General features: G+C 41.4%; 1 protein-coding gene across 4 annotated transcripts in view; it reads left to right on the top strand.

Annotated features, from left to right (window-relative positions):
* The window catches only part of LOC126281745 (uncharacterized), a 221,055-nt gene that overhangs the window by 80,749 nt on the left and 116,061 nt on the right, over positions 1-24,245 (top strand). For all 4 annotated transcript variants that reach the window (XM_049980961.1, XM_049980943.1, XM_049980935.1 and 1 more), the window contains exons 5-6: positions 243-370; positions 18,452-18,637. In XM_049980961.1, coding sequence (XP_049836918.1) covers positions 243-370; positions 18,452-18,637 — 314 coding nt within the window. The remainder of the gene's footprint in view (positions 1-242; positions 371-18,451; positions 18,638-24,245) is intronic.

Raw genomic sequence — 24,245 nt, 5'->3', positions numbered from 1 at the left:
CCTACTCTCAGAAAAGACTTCCCAATACTTAACTTTAAATTAGATATTAACAAATTTCTCTTTTTCAGAAATGCTTTATTTATGAATACATCTGTTCATTAGACAATACAGTAACCAACTGATTCCACAGACAATTTTGCATTGCTCAAACACAATTTTAAATTTCATTACATTGTATAGTATGTAAAGATTTATTCAAATTTTATTTTCTTAAAACATAAGGTAATTTGTTTCAATTCCAGAAAGCCTCAAGATGATTGAAAAAATTAAAAAATGGATTGGATGTGGGCTGGTTGCAGCAGTATCCAAAGAACTAACTCTGAATGAAGCTAGTTTGAAAAGTATTTGTCGTTGCAATTTGGTGTGCAAGGTATGCAATAATGTACGTTAGGAATATTGAAGCAAACAGTGGGATTAATAAAGATCTATATGAACATAGTTACCCTTCAATTTTCACTAAGTGTTTGGTAATGGGTGCTAGACAACATTTTCATAATATATGCTTTATTTCATTTTAGAATAGTATGTGGGAAAAATAAAAGAAGTTTGTCATTTTATGGAAAGACTTCACAGGAATAAAACATATTTTTTTTTAATGATTGGCATTTCCAAAATGCTTATTATATCGATGAAACTCTCTCCTCTAGTTCATGGTAACAAAGCAAATTGTCTGTCTTTTAATTTTTTCCATGTCCCATGTGATGAGGCTGCCATACTGTACAGCTATACTCTAGAAGACGACGAGCAAACATAGTGTAAGCAGCAGGTATAAGAAACTATAAACAGTAATCTGATGCAGTGAAAGCTAACATGTATCATGTACCAGTGAGGCACTGATTACAAGTTATCACATCTGCTCGTGAATACATTGCAAACCAACTAGTAGGTATGATCCAAAGTAAACTGATATAATTCTTGCAATGTCTCCCAAGAATTCATATAGCCCAGCCTCTGATGAAGTAGGATAAGCTTGTGACAGGAATGGAATAGGAAGTGTTGGGTGGGTGGGTGGATTCAGGAGGTCTTGCACCTGGGTCTTCCTCAGGGATATGGACTCTCTGTGGCAAGGGCTTGGGATTTGGAGCAGATTGGGTGTAGCATCTGGATGGACTAGGATGTCATGGAGGTAGAGTGGACAATGGAACACTACTTTAGACAAGAAGATTCTCAGGCACAATCTCCCTGATTTCAGGGCATGAAGTGCTGGCGAAGGATGTGGTTAAGTTGTTCCAGTCCATGTTGTTATTGGGTGACGATGGGGCACTAGCTGATTCTTGGGAGTGGTGGGAGGTTTGAGGATGTGCAGAGAAATCCAGGATGTAAAGGAGTGGGGTGTTGGAGAGTCAGTGAAGGAGAGTTTCGAAATACGTAACTTATTTTGAACCAAATCAGCATTTGTGATTCACTGCTGTACCAAATAATACATCAGCCCTGTATGTCATTGTACACCAGCACAAATAAACATGTGTTTTTGAGTATTTATGGAAGCTACCATTGTCCTTTGCATAATCGAGACGTAATTTTAAGTTAACCAGCATTTGTGATCTAAGTGCTGTAGCAGATATTCTAACAAACGTATTGTGTTACATCTAGTTTAACCTTAAAGAGGAGTAGCCTCATATATTATCTGCATTGATAATAAATTAACTATGATTTCATGTTTGTTAACAACTGTAATTAATCTGAAAACGTTTTAGGAAACTAGTAATTTTTATCACAGAGTTTCTGTGTTCTATTAATTGAAATTTTGTTTTGTGTTTTTACTTCAATTCTTTTGGGAATTAGCGACCTTCTAGCTCAACAGATTAAAAGATAATCAGCAGGCTTAATTTAAAGTTATTTGTCAATTGTCTTCTAACGCACAGGTGCTGCAATCAGTTTGTTGGAAGAGCTCGCAAGTGTTGTTTATCAGTCATACTGGTACCAGAGGTACCTCAGCTACTATCCTCTCCTGGGGATCCTATATCCCCTGCAGAAAGTACAGGATCTATCATTAATTGTCCACTTGACTATGAGTGGCGTGTCAATGGTAGATCTGGGCACCCTGTACAGGTTAGGCATGGGGAAAGGGAGGGCTCAGGGTGTTGACCTGATCCCCCTAACCAACAAGTTTAAGGGATTGTCTTTCACTGAAACTGAGCCAGTGGGACTCGCTTCATCTGTTTTGGGGAAACCTGTTTTGTCTGGCATCAAGAGGGGCAAACACAAAAGGGTAGGTGACTTCTGAAATTTTCCCAGCGTATTTCTTCTAATAATTTCCGGGTATGCAGCCGGATCTCGTCAACATTCTGCCACGATATATCGGCCCAGAGACGTCCGGCCATCATCAGGTGACTACACAGGTGCAGTCGCGGTATTTATGCCGAATCTCGCGCATGCGAAATGTACTGGCATCCTACAGGGCATGCGTCAGGTGTTGACATGCGCGGCATAGCCAAGTTGTACGTGCTGCCCTCAGTGGTGAAAATAAAAGATCATCTAGTCATTGAGTATCGAATGACACTGTCGATTCTGCTGTTATTGTATAATTTTAATAACAGGATTCCAATTTTTCTCCAGCTGAAATCGACTCACACAGATCTGTATCTCCAAGCGCCAAGCTGCCATCACCCAGCACAAAAAGCTGGTGTTCTTTATTTCTCAGTACCTTAATACATCAAGCGCATATAATATCGGATGATGAAAACCTCCACGCAGAATTAGAACACTTGGAGAAGGTTTTTAAAGAGAATGGCTACACTTCTCGCCAAATAAGGAAGGCCATGCACAACCATCATAACAAGAAGCAACACACTGAGGACGCCGATGATGACTTTAAATCAACTGCATTCCTTCCATATGCCGGGAATGTGTCGCCGAAAATAGGCCGATTACTGAAGAAAAATAAAATCAAGGTTATCTTCCGTCCACCAGCGTAGAACCGGGCCCTGGTTGGTTCCGTTACAGACGATTTACAACTGAAGAAAGCAGGCGTCTACAAAATTCCCTGTGATTGTGGCTCTGCATATATTGGCCAGACGACAAGAACTGTCCATGAACGATGTATAGAACATGAAAGATACACTCGTCTGCGGCAACCGTCAAAATCAGCAGTAGCAGAGCACTGTATTTCATTGGGACATTCAATGGAATACAATGGAACAAAAATTTTAGCTCTGGTTTCCGGCGCTGTAGGATGCCAGTACATTTCGCATGCGTGTGATTCGGCATAAATACCGCGACTGCACCTGGGCTCTTCAGTAGTTGTGTAGTCACCTGATGATGGCCGGACGTCTCTGGGCCGAAATATCGTGGCAGAATGTAGACGGGATCCGCCTGCATACCCGGAAATTATTAGAAGGAAAGGATAGGTGTCCAATAATCTTCGACAGTTCAAACTTATGGTGAATGATGATACCCTCTAGGGAAACGGCAGCAAAGGACACAAAACGACGCCAGGTGCACTCAGTGTGTATGCATGTGGGCCTCATTCAGCATGTTGAAGAGGATGTTCTGGCAGCCATTGAGGGAACCGGATGCAACCAACTACAGATTGTGGCGCATATTGGAACAAATGATGCCCTATGTCTATCGTCTGGGATCTGAGGCCATTCTTAGGTCATACCAGTGACTGTCAGAGAAGATTGTGCATGCAGTTTCAGCAAAGTGCACAATTTGCAAACTGGATACTTCAAAGGTTCTGTGACTAGCTAGGCTGTGACTTCCTGGACTTGTGCCTTAGGGTTGAGAACTGTAGGGTCCCCCTAAATGGGTCAGCTGTGCACTACATCTCAGAGGCTGCTACTCAGATAGGTGATTGTGTGTGCGGTGCACACAGGGCTTTTTTTCAGATTAGACGACTTTCCATCCAATACAGATAACGACAGCTGTAGGAAACCCAGAAGTATCATCAGTGTAAGACTGAAAGAAATGTCTCCCACAAGCGATGGTATTAAAATCCTAATGGTTAAATGCCAAAGTATGTGTAACAGAGTGCCAGAATTTGAAGCACTTGTGCAAAGCAGTGAAGGTCACATAATACTAGTTACAGAAACCTGGTTGAAACATGAAATAGATAGCATTGAGATATTTGGAGAAAATTTAAGTATATATTAAAAGGATAGGCAAATGGTAAATGGAGGTCATACATTTGTTGTAGCAGACAAGAAACTCAAACCCATTGAGACAGAAATTGAAGCTGCGTATGAGATTGTTTGGTTGAGACTCTGTATCAGGGGTGGGCATAAAATGATAATTGGATCTCTTTCATCCACCACACTCATTACATGGTGCAACTGAAAACCTTAGAGAAAATATCAGTTCACTCGTACATAAGTTCTCCAGTCATGCTGTAATCATTGGAGGAGACTTTAATCTTCCAACAATTAATTGGGAAAATTAGTTTTGTTAGTTGTGGGCTTGTAAGATATTCTTTGAAACATTACTAAATGCCTTCTCTGTAAACTAACTAGAACAGATACTTAGGAAACCCATTCATGATGGAAATGTATTGGCTCTAATGGCAACAGATACACATGACCTCTTTGAGGATGTCCACACCGAAACTGGTATCAATGACCGTGATGTGGTTGTGGCAACAGTGATTGCCAATGTACAAAGGTCAACTAAAACAAGTAGAAAAATATGTATGTTCAGTAAACTAGACAAAAAATCAGTAGTGTCATATTTCAATGAATAAATTCAAACATTCAGCTCAGGGCAGGAGCATGTAGAGGAACTGTGGCTCAAGTTTAAAAGAACAGGTCATCTTTCACTGGATAAACGTGTACCCAGTAGAACAGTTCATAATGGGAGGGAACCTCCATGGTGTACTGTAAAGAAACAGAGACTGCCGCATACTAGATTTAACACAACACACAGGGCTATAGATAGAGAGATGCTCAATGAGAAATGTTTGGTTGTCAAGGGAACAATGGGTTATGCCTTCAATGACTAACATAGCAGAATATTGTCAAATGATATTTCACAAAATCTAAAGAAATTCTGGATATTTGTAAAGGCTTTTAGTGGCACCAAAGTTAGTGTCCAGTCCCTCGCGAATGACAAAAACTGAAATTGAGTGTAGCAAAGCAAAAGCTGAAATGCTTAAACTCATTGTCAAATGTTCCTTTACAAAAGAAAAGCAGGGAGAATTTCCCCAATTTAATCCTTGTATCACAGTGAAGATGAATGAATGAAGTATTAGTGTCAGTGGTATTGAGAAACCGCTGAAATTGTTAAAACTGAATAAAGCTCCAGGGCCCACGGAATCCCTTTCAGATTCAATATTGAATTTTCGGCTGAATTAGTCCCACTTATGACTATAATCTGTCATAGATCCCTCGAATAAATAACCTTTCCAGTTCTTGGAAAAAAGCACAGGTTACACTCACCAACAAGAAGCGTAGTAGAAGTGCTCCACACAACTACCGTCCAACATCTTTGAGAGCAGTTTGTTGTCGAATCTTACAAAATATTCTGAGCTCAAACATAATGAGGTATCTTTAACAAGAGTGACCTCCTCAATGCCGGCCAGCAGGGATTCTGAAAACATCTATCGTGTGAAACCCAACTTGCTTTTCTCACATGACATATTGAAAACTGTGGATCGAGGCGGTCAGGCAGATGCAGTTTTTCTTGATTTCCAAAAAGTGTTTGATTCAGTACCATACATATGCTAATTGTCAAAATTACGATCATGTAGGATATCAAGTGAATTTCGGACTGGATTGAGGACATGTTGATAGGGAGAACATAGGATGTTATCTTGGATAGAGACTCATCGTCAGTTGTGGAAGTGACTTCAGGTGTGCCCCAGAGAAGTGTGTTGGGACCCTTGTTGTTCATGTTACATATTAATGACCTTACAGACAATATTAATAATAACCTCAGACTTTTTGCAGTTATCTATAATGAAATACTATCTGAAACAAGCTGCATAAATATTCAGTCAGATCTTGATAAGATTTCAGAGTGGAGCAAAGAGTGGCAGCTTGCTTTAAATGTTCAGAAATGTAAAATTGTGCATGTCACAGAATGGAAAAACACAATATTCTGTAACTATAATATCAATGAGCCACTGTTGGAATCAGCCAACTCATACAAATAATACTTTGTAGGAATGATCACATAGGCCCAGTTGTGGGTGAAGCAGATAGTAGGCTTTGTTTTAGTGGTAGAATACTGGGCAAATGCAGTCAATCTACAAAGGAGATTGCTTACAAATCACTCATTCGACCAGCTCTAGACCTTTCTCAAGTGCGTGGAACCTATACCAAATAAAACTAACAGGGAATATTGAATTTATACTGAGAAGGTTAGTATGAATGGTCACGCATTTGTTTGATCTTGTGGAAGAGGATTTCAGAGGTACTGAAGGAATTGAGCTAGAAGACTGTTGAAGATAAACGTAGATTATCCTTAGAAAGTCTGTTAAAAATTTCAAAAACCATCTTTAAATGATGACTAGGAATGTACTACAGTCCCCTATGTATCGCTCACATAGGATTTGTGAAGATAAGAGGCATTTAGACAGTCATTCTTCCCATGCTCCATACGTGAATTGAGCGATAAGAAACCATAAGAACTGATACAATCAAACAGTGGAAAATCCAGTATGGGATAATGACAATATTATGAAAAGGATAGATTACCACTCACCATATGGCGGAGATGCTGAATGACAGATGGGCACAACTGTCTTTTGTTGTACAATCCCCTACGTATCGCTCACATAGGACCTGTGAGGATAATATTAGAATAATTACTGCATGCACAGAGGTGTTTAGACAGTCATTCCTCCCATGCTCCACACGTGAATGGAACAAGGAGGAGGTGACGGTGAGTGAGGACCAAATGTTTTTCAGTTAGGGTACAATAACCAGCTACAGTTGGGTGTCCACAATTGTTGGATATGTGGATTTTGGGGAGCAAGTAGAAGGTGAGTGTGCGAGGTGTCATAGAGCAAGCAGAGGAATGGGTATACAGGAGATGTTATGGGAAGGGCTTTAAACAGGAACTGGATCACTCTGGCAAAATTTATATGTGGAGGAGTCAGATAATTGGCAGAGGGCTTCTGCCACATAATCATTATGATTCATAATGACAATGGTGTAACCTTTGTCTAAAGGTTGGATGACTGGTCAGGATTAGTTTTGAGGCTGTGTATGAATGTCCCATCTTCTCCTCATAGTTTGGTGTTCTTAGGAAGGGACCCTGGGAAGGATGGTGAGGCCAAGTTGGAGGTAAGCAGTACCTTGTAGGTGACCAGCGGGTAATTTGGTGGGAGGGGGAAGGATCACAGTTGGATGGTGGTATGAACTGGGAGAGGCAGGGTTTAGTGTTGGGATTAGGATGGCTTCAGTTGGAGGGATTGATGGCAAATACGTGCTTCAACTGCATGAATCGGGTGAGAAGAGTAGGTCTTTGACAAGTTCAACATTGTTAAATTTGGGTGTAGGGCTAAAGGGGAGAACTTTAGATAGGACTGAAATTTCTATAGTGCTGAGGGCTTTGGGGAAAAGATTAACAACAGTGTTCTGGGAATGATTCAGCTTTGGATTTGGTGGAGTGTTGGTAGCGAGTTTTGGGGGATGTGGCAAGTTGAAAAAGTCAGCTAGGCAGGATCAGGATGTTAAGCCACGAGGCAGCAGCAGTAGGCTGTCAGCAGGTTATATAACTTATGCAGGTGATGTCTGCAATGGTCTTCCATGTGCTGGAGAGGAGAGCAAGGGATTCAGTTTCAGAGATGTGATGTATGTGATAGATATTGCATGGTAGCAGAAGGCTGGTTCTGGGACTTCTTTGCTACAGAGATGTGTACCAGGTTTATGGGGGCCAGGGCCTGATGGAGTCAGAAAAGTTGAAGGTCATTGCGAAAGGAGGAGCGAGATCCAAAGAGAGGATTTTTTTATGGTTGAACCATTGGGAAGGATTCCATGGATTAGGCAGCATTTAAGGAATTTCAGCAGAAGAAAGGACATCTATAGACAACCTCAGAACTAATCCTGACTTAATCGTTCTACCTGCAGACCAAGATTTCACCACTGTAGTGGTGACGCATTGACTATCTGGTGGAAGCCTACTGCCACTATTATGTGACTCCTCCACCTATACACTCTGCCAGAGCTATCACGTCCGAGAAGTCCAACATAACCTTCAGTCCCTACTTAAAGCCTGAGGCCCTGCCCAGAACTTCACCCCTGATTTCACTTACATCTTTACCCTTTGACACCCCACACACTGACCTACATGCTTCACAAACACCCAGCAATGCTGGCCACTCCATTGTAGCTGCTTCTTGTGTCCCCATTGAAAGGGTTTCGGCCCTCAGTGACCAACACCTCCAACCTATTTCCCCTTATGTAGTCTCCCACATTAAAGACGTCAACCACTTTCTTAACTGACTCTCCACTATCCCCACCCATTTTCCTCCTAAATCCCTGCTCATTACTGTTGACACCACTTTCCTATACACCAACAGCCCTAATACCCATTGTCTTGCTGCTATAGAACACTACCTTTCCGAATGTCCTTCAGACTCCAAAGGCATTACCTCATTCCTCATACACTTACTAACTTTATCCTAACTCACAACAACTTCTCCTTTGAAGGAAAGGTATACAAACAAATCTGTGGCGCAGCCATGGACATCTGCATGGCGCCCTCCTATGCCAACCTGTTTATGGGCCATATAGAGGAGACCTTCCTAACCTCCCAAAACACCAAACCCATACTCTGGCTTAGTTTAATTAATAACATCTTCATGATTTGGACAAAGATCCTATCCTCATTCCTTCACAATCTTAACACCTCTCCTACCTGCTTCACCTGGTCCTCCTCAACCCAGTAGGCTACCGTCCTGGACATCGACATCCTCCTCTCTGATGCTTCCATCTACAGGCTCGGCTCACATTAAACCTGCCAACTACCAACACTACCTACATTTTGACAGCTGTCACCCCTTCCACACCAAAAACTCCCTCTCATACAGCCTGGACACCCAGGGATGGTGTACCTACCCAGATTGTTGAAGGTCTCACCAAGGCTTTCACAAACAGGCACTATCCCTCAGACCTAGTTTGGAAAAAGACCTACTGTGCCATTTCCTCACACATCCCCAATTCTCCCACCACCTCCAAGAACCAGCTACAATAGAGTGCCCCCTTGTCACTCAATATCACCCCTGACTGGAATGAAGAAACCATATCCTTCATCAGGGCTTTGACTACATATAATCATACCCTGAAATGAGGAACATCCTGCCCAAGATCCTTCCCACCCCTGATAAAGTGGTGCTCTCACCTACACATCCTGCACAACATCCTAGTCCATCCCTATGCCACTCCCAAGCCAAACCATTGCCTCAGGGATCATATGCTTGTGGAAGACTCAAGTGCAAGACCTGCCCAATCCTCACACTCAGCTTTTCTTGTTCCAGTCCTGTCACAGGCTTATCCTACCCTATCAGAGACTGGGCCATCTGTGAAAGTAGCTATCCCATCTCTGCTGCTATCATTGCACAGCTCTTTATAGTGGTATGACTAACAACCAGCTGTCCACCAGAATGAATGGTCTCTGTCAAACTGTGGCCAAGAGCAAAGTAGGCTACTGTATGGCATAACATGCAGCTGAACATAAGATGCTTGATTCCAATGACTGCTTAACCTCTCAAGCCATCTGATCCTCCTCTCCATGCGCTCTGATGGATCGTGGATTCCCCTGTTCCTGTTCGTCAGGTGATGGGCAGCACTATGGTTGTCAGTTCACACAGACAGACATCCCTCACACCGTCACTGCCCCAGTGTGATACGCACATGTGTTGAATAGGTCTTGTTGTCTGTTACCACCTCGCGTCAGAGGCATTCACACGTTAGCTTCACTTCGCTTTGGAGCACACACATGTCACCTGCTATTATGTCATACATTAAGCATGGTGGCACAGTATTTGTTTGAAGAGCAGAGAGATATTGTTTATGGACTAACCAACTGTAGTGTGCATGAAGGTCAACAGTTGTATGAGGAACAGTACCCAGCAACACATCACCTACACTCGCAATCGTTTACAGCAATTCACCGGCGACTTGGATAAACAGGCTTGTTAGCAGGATAACATGTTGCTGGAAGACCTCGAACATGACAGGATGCTGCATTTGAAGAGACTGTTCTGAAGTGCTTTGAGGAAGCACCTACGACAAGTACCCGAGCGGTGGGGCACGACATGGGGGTCACTCATTGGTTGGTCTGGGAGGTTTTGAGGGATCACGGTCAGCATCCATTTAGTTTCCACACTGTCCAAGACCTAAATCCTGTGGCGGACTATGAACACAGGCTAGGGTTTTGTCGGTGGTTTCTGTGATGTGCTGCATGAGATCCCGACTTCCCTGCCTTTGTGTTGTTTACCGATGAGTGCACCTTCCAGCGGGAAGGCCTTTACAACACTCAAAACATTTATTACTGGGCAAAAAGATATCATCACGTCACATATGTCCACGGACACCAGGACCAATTTCTGCTCAACATTTGGGCAGGCATTGTAAATGACTGTCTGATTGGGCCGGTCTGTCTACCTCCTCGACTTACCAGGGCAAATTACCTTCGCTTTTTGCAAGAAACTCTGCACAGCTGGCTGGAAGATGTTCCCCTGGACATACGGCAACGCATGTGGTTGCAACACGATGGGGTGCCCGCTTATAACATTCGTGCCGTGCGCAAATATTTAAATGAACTCTTCGATGGCCGGGTAATTGGCAGAGGCGCTCGCAGCACATGGCCCCTGCAATTACCAGACCTCATGCCACCAGACTTTTTCCTGTGGAGATTATTCAGGGTTCTAGTTCACCCACTTGGGCGCGAACCTCCTAGAAACAAAGAGGAATTAATTTATCGCATTCAACATGCTGCCTATCACATCAGGGCAACGCCAGGAATCTTTGAAAGAGTTTGGCAAAATACCGTTTGATGTTACCAAGCTTGATCTCTGTTGGTCCATTACAGCCAGGGGACATCGGCTGGTATGTACTTTTTAATTCAATAAACTTTACCAACAGACATGCAGTTTAATATATTTTATTTTGCTTTGAAATCAACCAGTTTTGGCAATTCATTTTACCATTTTCAGGCTTCATATACTTTTTTCAAATCAGCAAACTTATTTTATAGCATCATAAAACTGGGTATTTTGACTTCCAATCATTTTATGGTGCTATACGATAAGTTTGTTGGTTGGAAAAAAGCATATAGGGCCAGAAGATAGTAAAATGAATTGCAGAAATGGGTTGCTTTCAAAAGAAAATAAAATATCTAAAGTGTAAGGCTGTTGGTAAAGTTTATTGAAATGAAAATTACAAATCTTGTGTGGCATCAGAGAGTCACCAGTTTGAGTACCTGCTTTAAGTAAACAATTCCCTAGTTACAAAAAAGGCCCTTTTCAGGGCCAACATAATTTGTAAAAGATTTCTGTATGTGAACTAACAGCTGTTGACAGGTTTTTTCCTGGTACGTCTTATCATGAAACTACATTGGATGTGCTGGGATCCTGGCAGATTTGCCCCCAGAGTGTAAGGCTGGCATGATACCACCAAGCATGTGGGCCGCCTTGAATACATGGCGATCCCCTGCAGGCAAAGCATTTGTGGTCATGCATTGTCAAAAGCATCTGGCAGCAGGGCAATCCTGCAGCCAATGTGAGTGCGTGGTTCCAACTTTCCATAGTTTAAAAACTGTGTGTTGTTGACCTAAACAACATTAGTAATTTTAGTTCCTACTGTCATCAGCTATCCAGGGTTAACATTTCATAATACAATTTTTCTCCCCCCTGTATATGCACAAGTTGCAGGCAGATGGTGTGGGAGATACCTCGCCGTGCACATGCCTCCCACAGGCAGCCTCCAGTAGCTGACCCGAGCTAATACAGTTGCTGGCCACTTCAAATACACGTATGCATCGATACCACACTAGGCATACTCACACTGCGCGCGCACACACACACACACCCACACTAGTAGCAGGATATAGCACAAGTCACCGTCATGTGAAGTGAACATCCAGGCAATGAAGGAGACACCAGTGGCCTGATGAGAAACACATACATCGGCTCCAGAGTGGCAGCAGCCGGTGCTACTGGAGGCAGCGCGCTAATGTGCCGGGCAGACAATGGAGCATAGGGCCAGAAAGCGGGAGGATGCGGCCATGTACAAGGACGATGGGCCCACACGTTGCCTGATGACAGTGCTGGAGAGCAGGGTGCGATCACCATCAGCAGGCAGGTCCCAGTGTAGAGGAGATGGGACTCAATCCACAGGCGATGATGGCTTAGGCAATGATGGCGAGGGGTCCGGTGAAGGCAGCCTGACTGTACAGCAGGCTGTGGCAGTGTACTGAGCCAGAGGCAGACCAGAGCCCACAGCTGAGAAGCTAGAACCCCAGAGCACTACACATGGAAGAGGCATCCAGTGGAATGGACCTGCCTTCACAGCAGGTGACGACAGGCAGGGGGCTGGACTGTGGTGACAGGGGCCTCACCCATGAACTGGTAGCTACCGGTGGCAAGTGGGGCCGCAACTGATCAAAGTGGTGAGCCACCAGTCCATCAGTAGTATGGATGGCACAAAGGTGACTTCCCCAGTGGCAAACAACAGTGGCTGTTATCCACTTGGCCAGTGACCTAATGCTCATGCCCACAACAGCGATCCCAGCAAGAAGCGGCCGACCTAACTTGCCTGATGCAGGTGTGGCACAGGCCATAGAAGTTGGAGGAGTATTCATACCTGCTGACTGTGAAGGAGCTTGGCTGGGCTCTGCTGTATAGCCAAGAAGCGATAGGTGCTCAGAAAATGGAGAAGAGCATCATCCAGTGAAAAATCCACAACAAACTTTTGCATTTGGGATTTGAACATATGCACTAGTCGTTCTGCCTTACCATTTTATTGAGGGTTGAATGGTAGAGCCATAATATGACAAATGCCGTGACGGGAAAGAAACAGTTGAAAGGTGTGAGAAACGAATGGGGGCCAGTATCGGAAACTAAGTACAAGGCAACCCCACAATAGAAAAAAACTCTCAAAAGCATACAAATTGTGACCTCACCCAATGTCGATGCACACCTGTGAATGTAAGTAAATGCAGAAAATGCATTCGCAACTAGGAGCCAATAGAAATTGAAGAAGGAGCCTCCAAAGTCTGCATGAATACATTCCCATGGCTGGCGGGAAGGGGACGAGAGGGACAGGGAGGCCTTGGGAGCTGCCTGTTGTTGGGTGCCCTGCTCACAGGCCACGACAAAACAGATAATTTCGCCATCAATCCCTGGCCACAAAACATGTCACCTAGCTAACAGTTTAGAGTGTGAAGCTCCCCAGTGTCACTGGTGGAGAGTGCGTTGAACCTTGCGCCATAATGACTACTCTCGGAGAGAGGTCTTCCATGAACAACTGCAAAACACAATCAAGAACAGAGAGGTGATACCATAAGGAAAAATAATTGTGCAGGGGGTCCAAAGCCCAACCCGGTGGTTTATCTGCCCAGCTCTGATGAATAGAATGCGTTACCTGACTGAGAACTGGGTCGGTGCTAACCGCAGCTGTTGTGCGTGAGCTCGTAATTGGGAAACCCGCCACTGTATCTTGCATTTCAGCATGAAGATGGAAGCAAAACAATTCTTCTTGATCAAAGTTGGAATCACGAGACACAGAAAGGTGGCCAAGGCATCTGCATTGCCATGTTTAGATGTAGTTCAAAAACGGATGTCATAATCATAGCGAGACAAGAAGAGTGCCCAGCATTCTAGGCAGTCACAGCTCCTTGTTCAGGCCTTGGCCTATACAGCGCTGGACCTGCCTGTTTACCACCACCACAGGCACTTCCTTGTGCAAGCTATCTGTTGTCCTAGTGGGTACATCTTATGGCACTAATGCCACATGGCCCCTTGGTTCAATTTGGTAACTCACTGCTTGAGAAACTTCAAAAGATTGTGCTACTTAGAAAACTACTCCCATTGGAGGGTTTTCACAGAGTAAAGCCTCCTGACACACTTCATTGTCCAGAGCTAAACAGATAATTGCGTTGTGCCCAATGTGGTCGACATAAAGAGTCATTATGGGCATCAGTAACAGATTGACACTTAAGACTAAGGCCATGAAGTTTAGCTGCCCAGCTCCTGGATGTCTGATTTGGTTTCTTGTGGCATCTGTAGAATTCAACTCGTGTTGCTACAACATGCGTTCATTTGCAATGGTAAGTGGACAACAAACTGCATATGTGATCAAAAGTAAGAGCTGCTGGTTCTTGTAAAGGGGCAAGCTGACACAACGATTAACACATTTTAGGTGGAATTCACAAGAGTAAGAAGGCTGTGCACAAATTCAAGACTGTCACACCAAAAGCCAAAGAACGCTGATTTAGTCTTTTTTCCATTAGCTTACTAATCCTCAGCCAAGTCAATATATGGAGGAAAAGGGGGTGTATGGACTGGTGGAATAGTACCCTGTCTGTTCATGGAAACTAACAAAGTGTTCACTGCCGAAGTAAGCCATTCAGTTAGGGCCAATAGCGTATCAGATAAAAACAGCATTTAAAGACTGCACATGCAGATACCATCCCACCCTCGTCGCCAGTTGTGTAGTAACCAAGTAATAAAAGAAACCAATCCACATAACACAAATATGGCTTTATTCATAAACCTCTGAATAATAACAGAAATAGCCTCTCGTGAATCCACACATAGTGAGACACACAACAACTAGTGTGAATGGTACAACTAGATGAACATAGAGGAGGTCAGTCTACACTGTTCCACATATGTATACGTACGAGTCGCTGGCAGGCGGTGCGACATATACTGCGCCTCGCGCACACCTACCACAATTGGCCTCCAGAGGCCTGCCCGCACTAATACAGTTGCTGGCTGCAGCCCACTCTGATACAGTTGCTGGCTGATTCAAACGTACATGTTTGGCAACACCACACTTGTCACACTCATACGCACTAGTAGCAGGATTAAAAATTCTTATATTGTTGCTGTTCCAACCTGGAGTTTCTGGTATTTGATAAATTTCCTTGAGATGGAAAAGCTCCTGTCCACAATTCAGAACAGGTTTAAAAAGCATCCTTGTACGAAAGTCAGTTGCCCTTTTCTGGTATGATATCTTGAAAACCATGGATGAAGGACATCAGGCAGAGTCCATATTCCTAGATTTTCAGATAGTGTTTGACACGGTGCCCCAAAACAGACTATTAACAAAGATCCTAGCATATGGAATAGGTTCCCAATATGTGAATTTCTAAAGGACTAGTTAAGTAAAAGAACCCAATAAATTGTTCTCGATGGTGAGTGTTCGTCAGAGATGAGGGTATTGTCAGGAGTGCCCCAGGGAAGTGTGTTTGGGCCAGGCCACTCTTATACTCTACATGCATAAGTTGTGTGACAGATAGGGTGAGCAGCAGTCTATGTATGTTTGCTGATGACTGTGGTGCACGGGAGAATGTCATTGTTGACTGAATGTATGAGGACAGAAGATGACTTAGACACAATTTCTAGGTGATGTGGTGATAAATGTAGAAAACTAAGTTAATGCAGTTGAGTAGGAAAAACAACCCTGTAATGTTTGAATACAGTGTTAGTAGTGTGCTGCTTGACAGTCATGTTCATTAAATGTCTGGGTGTAACATTCCTAAGCTGTATCAAATAGAACAAGCACATAATGATAGTAGCTGGGAAGGCAAATGTTGACTTTGGTTTTTTGGGAAAGTATAGGGAAGTGTGGTTCATCTGTAAAGGAGACAGCATAGAGGAGACTAGTGCATCCCTTCCTTGAGTAGTATTCGAACTAGAATGGGAGGGTTGTGCCAAGCCACTGTTCATACATTTAATTTGGGTTCTAGGTATCCATTTGAACTATGGTACAAACCACCCCCTTCCAAGCACTGTGGTGTGCAAAATAGGTGGGCAGTTGAGCAGAACCTGGGTCAGTGGTGTAAGGGTCTCCTCATCAACAGGATTGTGGAGGTGACCAGGTGCCAGTGCATCTCTCAGGCATGCATTCCTAGGGGTGCAGCAAATAGGTGGAGCAGTTACATTCTGAACCAGTATGATGTACAAATGTCACGTGATTCTCTCATTTCTATCGATAGTAATTTGGGGACTGTTCAGTGCCTTGACAGGACCCTTGAACCTGTTGTCTTTTTTCACACTCAGTGTTCCGCTTGCAGGTTTTGGTTTCAGAGATATGTAAAGATGTACACTTTTGAACACACTACATGTAGTTTTATCTTATTGATTTCCTTCTGTTTCACAGTGATGGTACTACTTTTTTCCCTTCTTCTTCATCATTTTTTTTCTTTTTAATGAAATCCACAGATATAGACCTCAATATTCGACCAAGATTGTGACCAGTAAAATATAAAATAAGAAGAATAGTTTTTTTGATTGTGTTTCTGATTATTTGGCATCTGGTTATAATGACTGTTAACTGTCTGCATGAGGCGGAAGTGTTAACCATTTCTGGTTGCCCTAGCAGATGTCCCACTATCCTGTTTCTTCTTCTCATTGGGACTTCCCTCCTGATACATTCTAACACTGATTCATTGCCTATTTTATCTGTCCATTGTATTAACATTTTTCAGTTACACATCCTTTCAAGCACTTGAAATTTCTTCTAATTGTCCTCATTTCCCTTCTATACAGTGCTGTGCTCAAGAGGTATACTTTTAGGAACTACTTCATTTCCATAACAGTATCTTATATCAGTAGAACTGTTTTGTTGAAGAAGGCTTGCTTTGCATTTACTAGTCAGTTTCTTATATCCCCTTCAGTTTGTCCATCACATACGAGGGCTATCCACAAAGTACATTACATTTTGGAATTAAAAATAAATAAAGTATTGGAATTTTTTTTATTATATTCAGATGAAAGCCACACTTAAATACTACTTTTCTACATAGTTGCCATTTAAATTAAGGCACTGATCGTAGCGATGGACGAGCTTGGAAATTCCTTCGTCGTAAAGTTCGGCCGCCTGCGCCTTCAACCACGTGGTTACCTCTTCTTGAAGCTGTGCGTCGTCATCAAAACGCTGCATAGCCAACCACTTCTTCATTGCTGGGAATAAGTGGAAGTCACTCGGTGCCAGGTCGGGACTGTACGGCGGTTGAGGAAACAACTCCCACTTAAAAGATTCGAGAACTTCACGAGTGGCATTTGCCGTGTGGGCCCTGGCGTTGTCGTGAATCAGCAAGATATTTGAGCCCAACTTTCCCCTGCGATTGTTTTGTATTGCTCTTCTGAGGTTCCTTGCCGACATTGTCTGCATGCATTTCTTGGGTTTTTGGGGGGAATTTGTGTGCCCCCACTGTATTGACTGCAATTTTGTCTCGCAGTTCACATGCTTAATCCACATTTCGTCACCAGTAACGATGTGATCAAGTAATGAGTCGCCATCTTTCTCGTAAGCGCCCAAAAACGTTTATGCTGCAGCCATTCGCTGATTTTTGTGATTCTCTGTCAAAATTTTTGGTATCCATCTTGCACAAAACGTGTGGTAACCAAGCTTTTCGGTAATGATTTCATGCAACAAACTTCGTGAAATTTGTGGAAAACTCATATAGAGAGTTCCATTATTGTGAAATTACGGTTTTCACGGACTGCGGCATTGACTTTTTCAACAAGTTTGACAGTCATCATGCTGGATCTTCCACTTCGCTCTTCATCGTGTACGTTAGTTCGGCCATTTTTAAATTTTATGACCCATTGACACACTCCACCTTCAGTGATTATGTTGTCCCCACACACTTCACAAAGCTGCTGATAGATTTCTATCGGTGTACAGTTTTTTGCAGTCAAAAACCTTATTGCAGCACGCACTTCACACTTCGCGGCATTTTCAATTAACGCTGATATTTCAAACTGTCACAGTAACTCAACAGAGTACAGCATGAACCTCTCACTAGCACGACAGGATGCCGACTGAATGGTGGAATGCCATGACACCAAGATGGCCGCTCTAGCCTGGCCCCTAACGGACACAAACGAAAATGTAATTTACTTTGTGGATAGCCCCCGTATAACCTTACTGCTTAGCTAGGAGAAAACCAAGCCACCAACCAAGTCAATACTCTCCTTTCTAATACTCTTTGTCACCTTCGTTTTACCTTTGTTTCTCCTTAAACCATATTCTTGGATAGTATGGTGTACATTCCTTGAATAGTCTCCCCAGTCTTCTTTACATCCAGCCAGATGGGTCATGTGGCCATGACTTGCATACTTTAGAATTGGCTCATCTAGCCAGTTACAGGGTAAGCTACAGCTTGAAATGGAATTAGGACTGTGGCATAGGAAGTAAAACAAAAAGCACGTAAATGATGTATTCATGCCTCTGCTTCATACTAATCAGTTTTCTCCTTTCAAAATTTCAACAATAGGTATGTTTATGTTTTACACATCCATGTGTGTGTAGAGTGAATGTACATTTTTCCACAGGTTCTGGATGTCAGAGAGATAGTTCCTAGTCTGGGCATTGTGAGTGTGGCCGACGGCTCTGTCTGCAGGTGCCCTTTTCTCACAATAAACAATGACAAGGAAGTGGAATTTGTGTCTGTGGATGAATCTGATTTGTCTGTAGACATAATTGTAACACTGAAGACAGAGGCTCTGAAAAATCTCAAGGTTGGTATTTTTTGTGCTAATGAAAGAGAGAGAAGTGTGGTTAGTAAGATGTGGTGTGCAATAGTAGTACTAATTAAGGGGTGCTCCATGTGGTGTATTATAGTTCATACTCAGTTAAAATGTATTGTGCTTGAATCACATTTGCTCTTTGTGAAATATCTCCCAGGTTTCATAGTCAATACTGGGACTCTCAAATAGAAAAATACAAACTTCTAGAGTAAACATAAGACTGGATTTGGATCGAGCCCCAAAGGCTGAATTTGGATTGAGTCCCAAATCTTTTGATCAGCAGTCTGGCATATAACCACTTAAATACCAACACATAATTTTGTTAAATAACTGGCCGATGGAGATAACTTTCCTGACTGACCAGTTTAAGCATATTTGAGCATTTGGTAGTCAGATTATCATCCTCTTATGATTACTGACTTATCTAGAACTTTATACCAATTGTATAGTTATCGGTGTTTGGGTCTGGAGAGAGTTTTTGTGCCAGATGTTTAACATTATTGGCAACTGTAGAACTCCTTTTACTTACTGTTCATTGCAAATAATACTAATTTCACTTTCTTACCCTGCTACAATGAATTACCTTTCAAATTTTTCATATGAATTACAAGTCATCTCCAAGGATTTTTATGTAAGCTGTTATTATCTGCACTCATTACACCACCAACATTCTCCTTAACCTAATGTTACGTCTAGCGGGGAAAAAAAGAAATTTATAATTCAACAATGTGTAATTTTATGTTTACAAAAGCTCCTTTAGTATTTATTTCTCACTTAAACATGTATTTGTGCAAAACCAAATCCATGCTTACGTAGTTTCACTGGATTCTTAACTGAAGGTTGCAATTTAACTTGACTTCATCTGCAAAACTTTGCTAGTCAAAGTTGATCCTAGTTCATGCTAAACAGTCTGAAATTAAAATTTTTACAATGCAGATTTAAAAGTTCTGCTTTATTTGTGTTCAGTACTTGCACTGAACCAAGATCAATTACTTTATACAAGGGCCATCCAGAAGGCAACAGATGTTTTGAAATAAAAAATAACAATATGGGAAAACCAAATTTTATTGTATACACTTTAAAGATACATTCTTAAACTATTTTTCTATGTAATTGCCATTCAAATTGAGGCTCGTGTCATACTTTGGCACAAGTTTTTCAATACCATCTCTGTAGAAAAATGCCTCTGCAATTGCAACCTGGTTTATATCAGCATGCAGTTTGGCATCCGTATCAAAACATTGTGCAGTGAACCATGTCATTTTTGCTAGGAAGAGATGGTAGTCACTTGGCGCCAAATCTGGGTGCCACCCATCCAGAATGACACAGGAGCTCTTACTTACTACTGGAAGTGTGTGGACATGCATTGCCACGAAAAAACAAATCTTTTGTGCTAAGTTTTCCCAGACACTTGTTTTGTAATGCCTGCCTTAACTTTGTCAGTCTTTGACAATATGTCTCTGAGTTAATTTGTTATTCCATGTTCACAGAAATCAATGAGAATCATTCCCTTAGAGTCTCTAAACACAATAGCATGATCTTTCATGCTGACAGTGTTTACAAACACTTCCTTGGTTTTGTGGGAGAATTTGCCTGTACTCATTCCACTGACTGTATTTTTGTTTCACAATTGACATGCTTCACCCATGTCTCATCCCCAGTTATGATATGCTTGATACATTTCTTACCATTTTTCTTGTAATCTTCGAGGAAAAGGTCAGTGCTGCAGCTACTCTCTGTTTTTAGTGGTCTTCTCTTAGGATGTAAGGAACCCACAGAGCACAAAATTTGTTGTAACCAAGCTTCTCCACCACAATTTAATGCACCAGGCTCTGAAAAATTTGGAGAAAATTTTGCGAAAGGTCCTGTAACAAAATTTTGGTTAGGCATGTTGGGGAGAGACTGGAATTGTGGCAAAAATACAACACTGAAAGATTATTTGATTAAACGGAGAATTGGAAAAGTTTGTTGTTATTCTCGTGTTCCAATGACATCAAGAATGTAGATCACTGTGGCCTCCGCTACTCAAAGATAACTTTGAGACAAATACATATGTTTACTGCTAGAACAGTTTCCAAACATTACAGACATATAAAGCTTAGTTCATTGCTTATACATGCCTTGGTTCGGTGTAACTCAGAGTAATCCTGCTGCTGCTGAAGTCATCATCCCAATCCATTTCCTGTGCTAACTGGCTCTGGTTACGTGAATTCCATGAAATAAACCAGGTACCAAGTCATTTTACAGTGGTTTATTAATGACAAGCAGCACCACTTCTTCTTGGTGGGACCCAATCCACATAACACACTACATAGTACAACAATTAGATTATTACATTGATGTGCGACACAGTGGTCCCATCTGTGAACTGTCTCCAACTGCCTTTTCTAAGCCTTCCGCTCCCCTGTTTATATGTTCTTAATAAAGGAGTTGACAAAACTATTGTGCAAATTTAGAAAATTAACAATTAAAAGTTCAAAGATATTATGAATAACTATACACAAAACTTTTCGCATTTTATGCTCGAACTAGCATACGCAATATAAAAGATTTTTACATAGGATATACATTACATTGTACAAAACAGTGAAAAACAACAATGGCAACCTAATTTTTGCTAATTATGGCTTAATTAGTGAATGCAAAATAATGCTAGCATATATTGGATGAACATGACGTACAAGTAAACAAATGAAATAATAAATTTTATGAAATTTAATGTGTCACACGAGATCACTTATTAGATACAATTGGAATTACAAAACTTTCAATGAATTACCTCTTCGGAAAGTATTTCATTAGGGCATTGATAAAGGAATGAAAACAATAACCCCCGAAGAGGTGTGGGTATCTGAAAGAGCCAAAGCTCTTCTTTAGACAGAAAAAGATATGCTTTCAAATGGAGAATAATCATAAGTGCTACAGAAAGAATAAACCTTACAGCTAATATAATTCTTTAAAGACATTGAATACAGTGACATATTTTTAATTCTTGTCTACAGCCTTCATAGAATTGGTTTCCAGGTGTTCTTTCACGTCACCCATTTTATGGTTCTTGCATTTCATTGTCTCTTTGTTGCAAAAAAGAGTCCTTCAAATACGTTTCAGGCATCGCTTTACAAGTGACCTGAAAGTTCCAATCTGCATCAGCTCACAAAATATTGATACATAAATTCAACATCATCATCATCATCATCATTTAAGACTGATTATGCCTTTCAGTGTTCAGTCTGGAGCATAGTTCCCTTATAAAATTCCTCCATTATCCCCTATTCAGTGCTAACATTCGTGCCTCTTCTGATATTAAACCTATTACTTCAAAATCATTCTTAACCGAATCCAGGTACCTTCTCCTTGGTCTGCCCCGACTCCTCCTACCCTCTACTGCTGAGCCCATAAGTCTCTTGGGTAATCTTGCTTCTCCCAGGCACGTAACATGACCCCACCATCTAAGCCTGTTCGCCCTGACTGCTACATCTATAGAGTTCATTCCCAGTTTTTCTTTGATTTCCTCATTGTGGACACCCTCCTGCCACTGTTCCCATCTACTAGTACCTGCAATCATCCTAGCTACTTTCATATCCGTAACCTCAACCTTGTTGATAAGGTAACCTGAATCCACCCAGCTTTCGCTGCCATACAACAAAGTTGGTTGAAAGATTTAACGGTGCACAGATAACTTAGCCTTGGTACTGACTTCCTTCTTGCAGAAGAGAGTAGATCGTAGCTGAGCGCTCACTGCATTAGCTTTGCTACACCTCGCTTCCAGTTCTTTCACTATGTTGCCATCCTGTGAGAATATGCATCCGAAGTACTTGAAACCGTCCACCTGTTCTAACTGTGTTCCTCCTATTTGGCACTCAATCCGTTTATATTTCTTTCCCACTGACATTACTTTCGTTTTGGAGATGCTAATCTTCATACCATAGTCCTTACATTTCTGATCTAGCTCTGAAATATTACTTTGCAAACTTTCAATCGAATCTGCCATCACAACTAAGTCATTCACATATGCAAGACTGCTTATTTTGTGTTCACATATCTTAATTGCACCGAGCCAGTCTATTGTTTTCAACATATGATCCATAAATAATATGAACAACAGTGGAGACAGGTTGCAGCCTTGTCTTACCCCTGAAACTACTCTAAACCATGAACTCAATTTACCGTCAACTCTAACTGCTGCCTGATTATCCATGTAAAGACCTTTAATTGCTTGCAAAAGTTTGCCTCCTATTCCATAATCTCGTAGAACAGACAATAACTTCCTCCTAGGAACCTGGTCACATGCCTTTTCTATATCTATAAAGCATAGATACAATTCCCTGTTCCACTCATATCACTTCTCCATTATTTGCTGCGAGCTAAAGATCTGGTCCTTACAACATCTATCTTTAAATATGATACTGACATAAATTCAAGTACATAAGAAAAGACATATACGTAAGAAAAGATCATATGTTGTAAAAATATGAGAACCTACATAATTGGATTAATATTTCAAGAAATTATTTTACAATATTCATAAGGATAGTTTCTTTATCATATATTGCTCATCTCCTGAGTCTCAGTCATATTCACTGGGATGTAGTGTAATATTTGTCTTGGACAAAATGGTGACAAAATATTTGTTTACAATTTCAAGTAAGTGTCATTAGTATTTCACCTTCTACAGTCTCAGTTAATTCTCAATACACATTTTATCAGTACAACGACTTTCACTGTAAGTTATGTGCCAGACCCTCTTTTAATGTAACACACAACAATCAAGACAGAGTTAGGGCAATGACAAACCAGACAGCTTTATAAAAACTGACACCACATAGGCAAATTTAAGTCCAACTTTAGGCAAATTTTTCATTATTATTCTTGTAGAAAACCTTTGAAGCAAATGCTGGCAATTTCACGTTGGTGAAACAAAATTATGTCAGTATATTCTAATATTTCATAACTTATTTCCTTTCTCTTCCATACATAAGTCTTCGTGAACCGGGTATTACTGTTTTCTCTTCCTCGCATGTGGCTACATTTAAACAACCTCTCGTCATCAAGTCTCATAATCTTATGTATCTCATGGAAAAATATGTGTAAAAGTCATATATGCTTAAACAACAATATTCAAATAAAACCATTCTCAAATGCTAATATTTTTAAGCGTTTCATTCAGTTTCTTCCAAATCAATTTCACCTCAATATTTCAATCCACAAAGCAACATACTAACCTTCATGTATAAGTCTAGAAAGAAATATGTACATAGCTCCCAAGTCTAGGAACAGATATGTACATAGCTCCCTCATAAATGCATTCAATGTGTGTTGTCTCTATGACTTATCTGTTTTATCTTAAATTGTGTGTGACACAAATGTACCTTTAAAAATTCTTACTCTGAGTATATCAAAATCATTAAGTGTTTGGTCATAACATTAAACATAGCAGGATCACAACTGTTTTGTCTTGGTTATAGAACACAGCATCTCTTGACAGAAATCTTCAGCTTTCATGTGAAGTATTGTTAATGTGGAAATTGTGTTTTGCTTATCCTTCAAAATTTTCAAACTTCATATCCACTTTGCTCTTGTTTGACACAGATAGAATGTA

The sequence above is a fragment of the Schistocerca gregaria genome, chromosome 1 (genome assembly GCF_023897955.1).
Source record: "Schistocerca gregaria isolate iqSchGreg1 chromosome 1, iqSchGreg1.2, whole genome shotgun sequence".
Classification (NCBI taxonomy): Eukaryota; Metazoa; Arthropoda; class Insecta; order Orthoptera; family Acrididae; genus Schistocerca; species Schistocerca gregaria.
The sequence above is the reverse complement of the archived record's forward strand: the minus strand, read 5'-3'. Positions and strand labels throughout refer to the sequence as shown.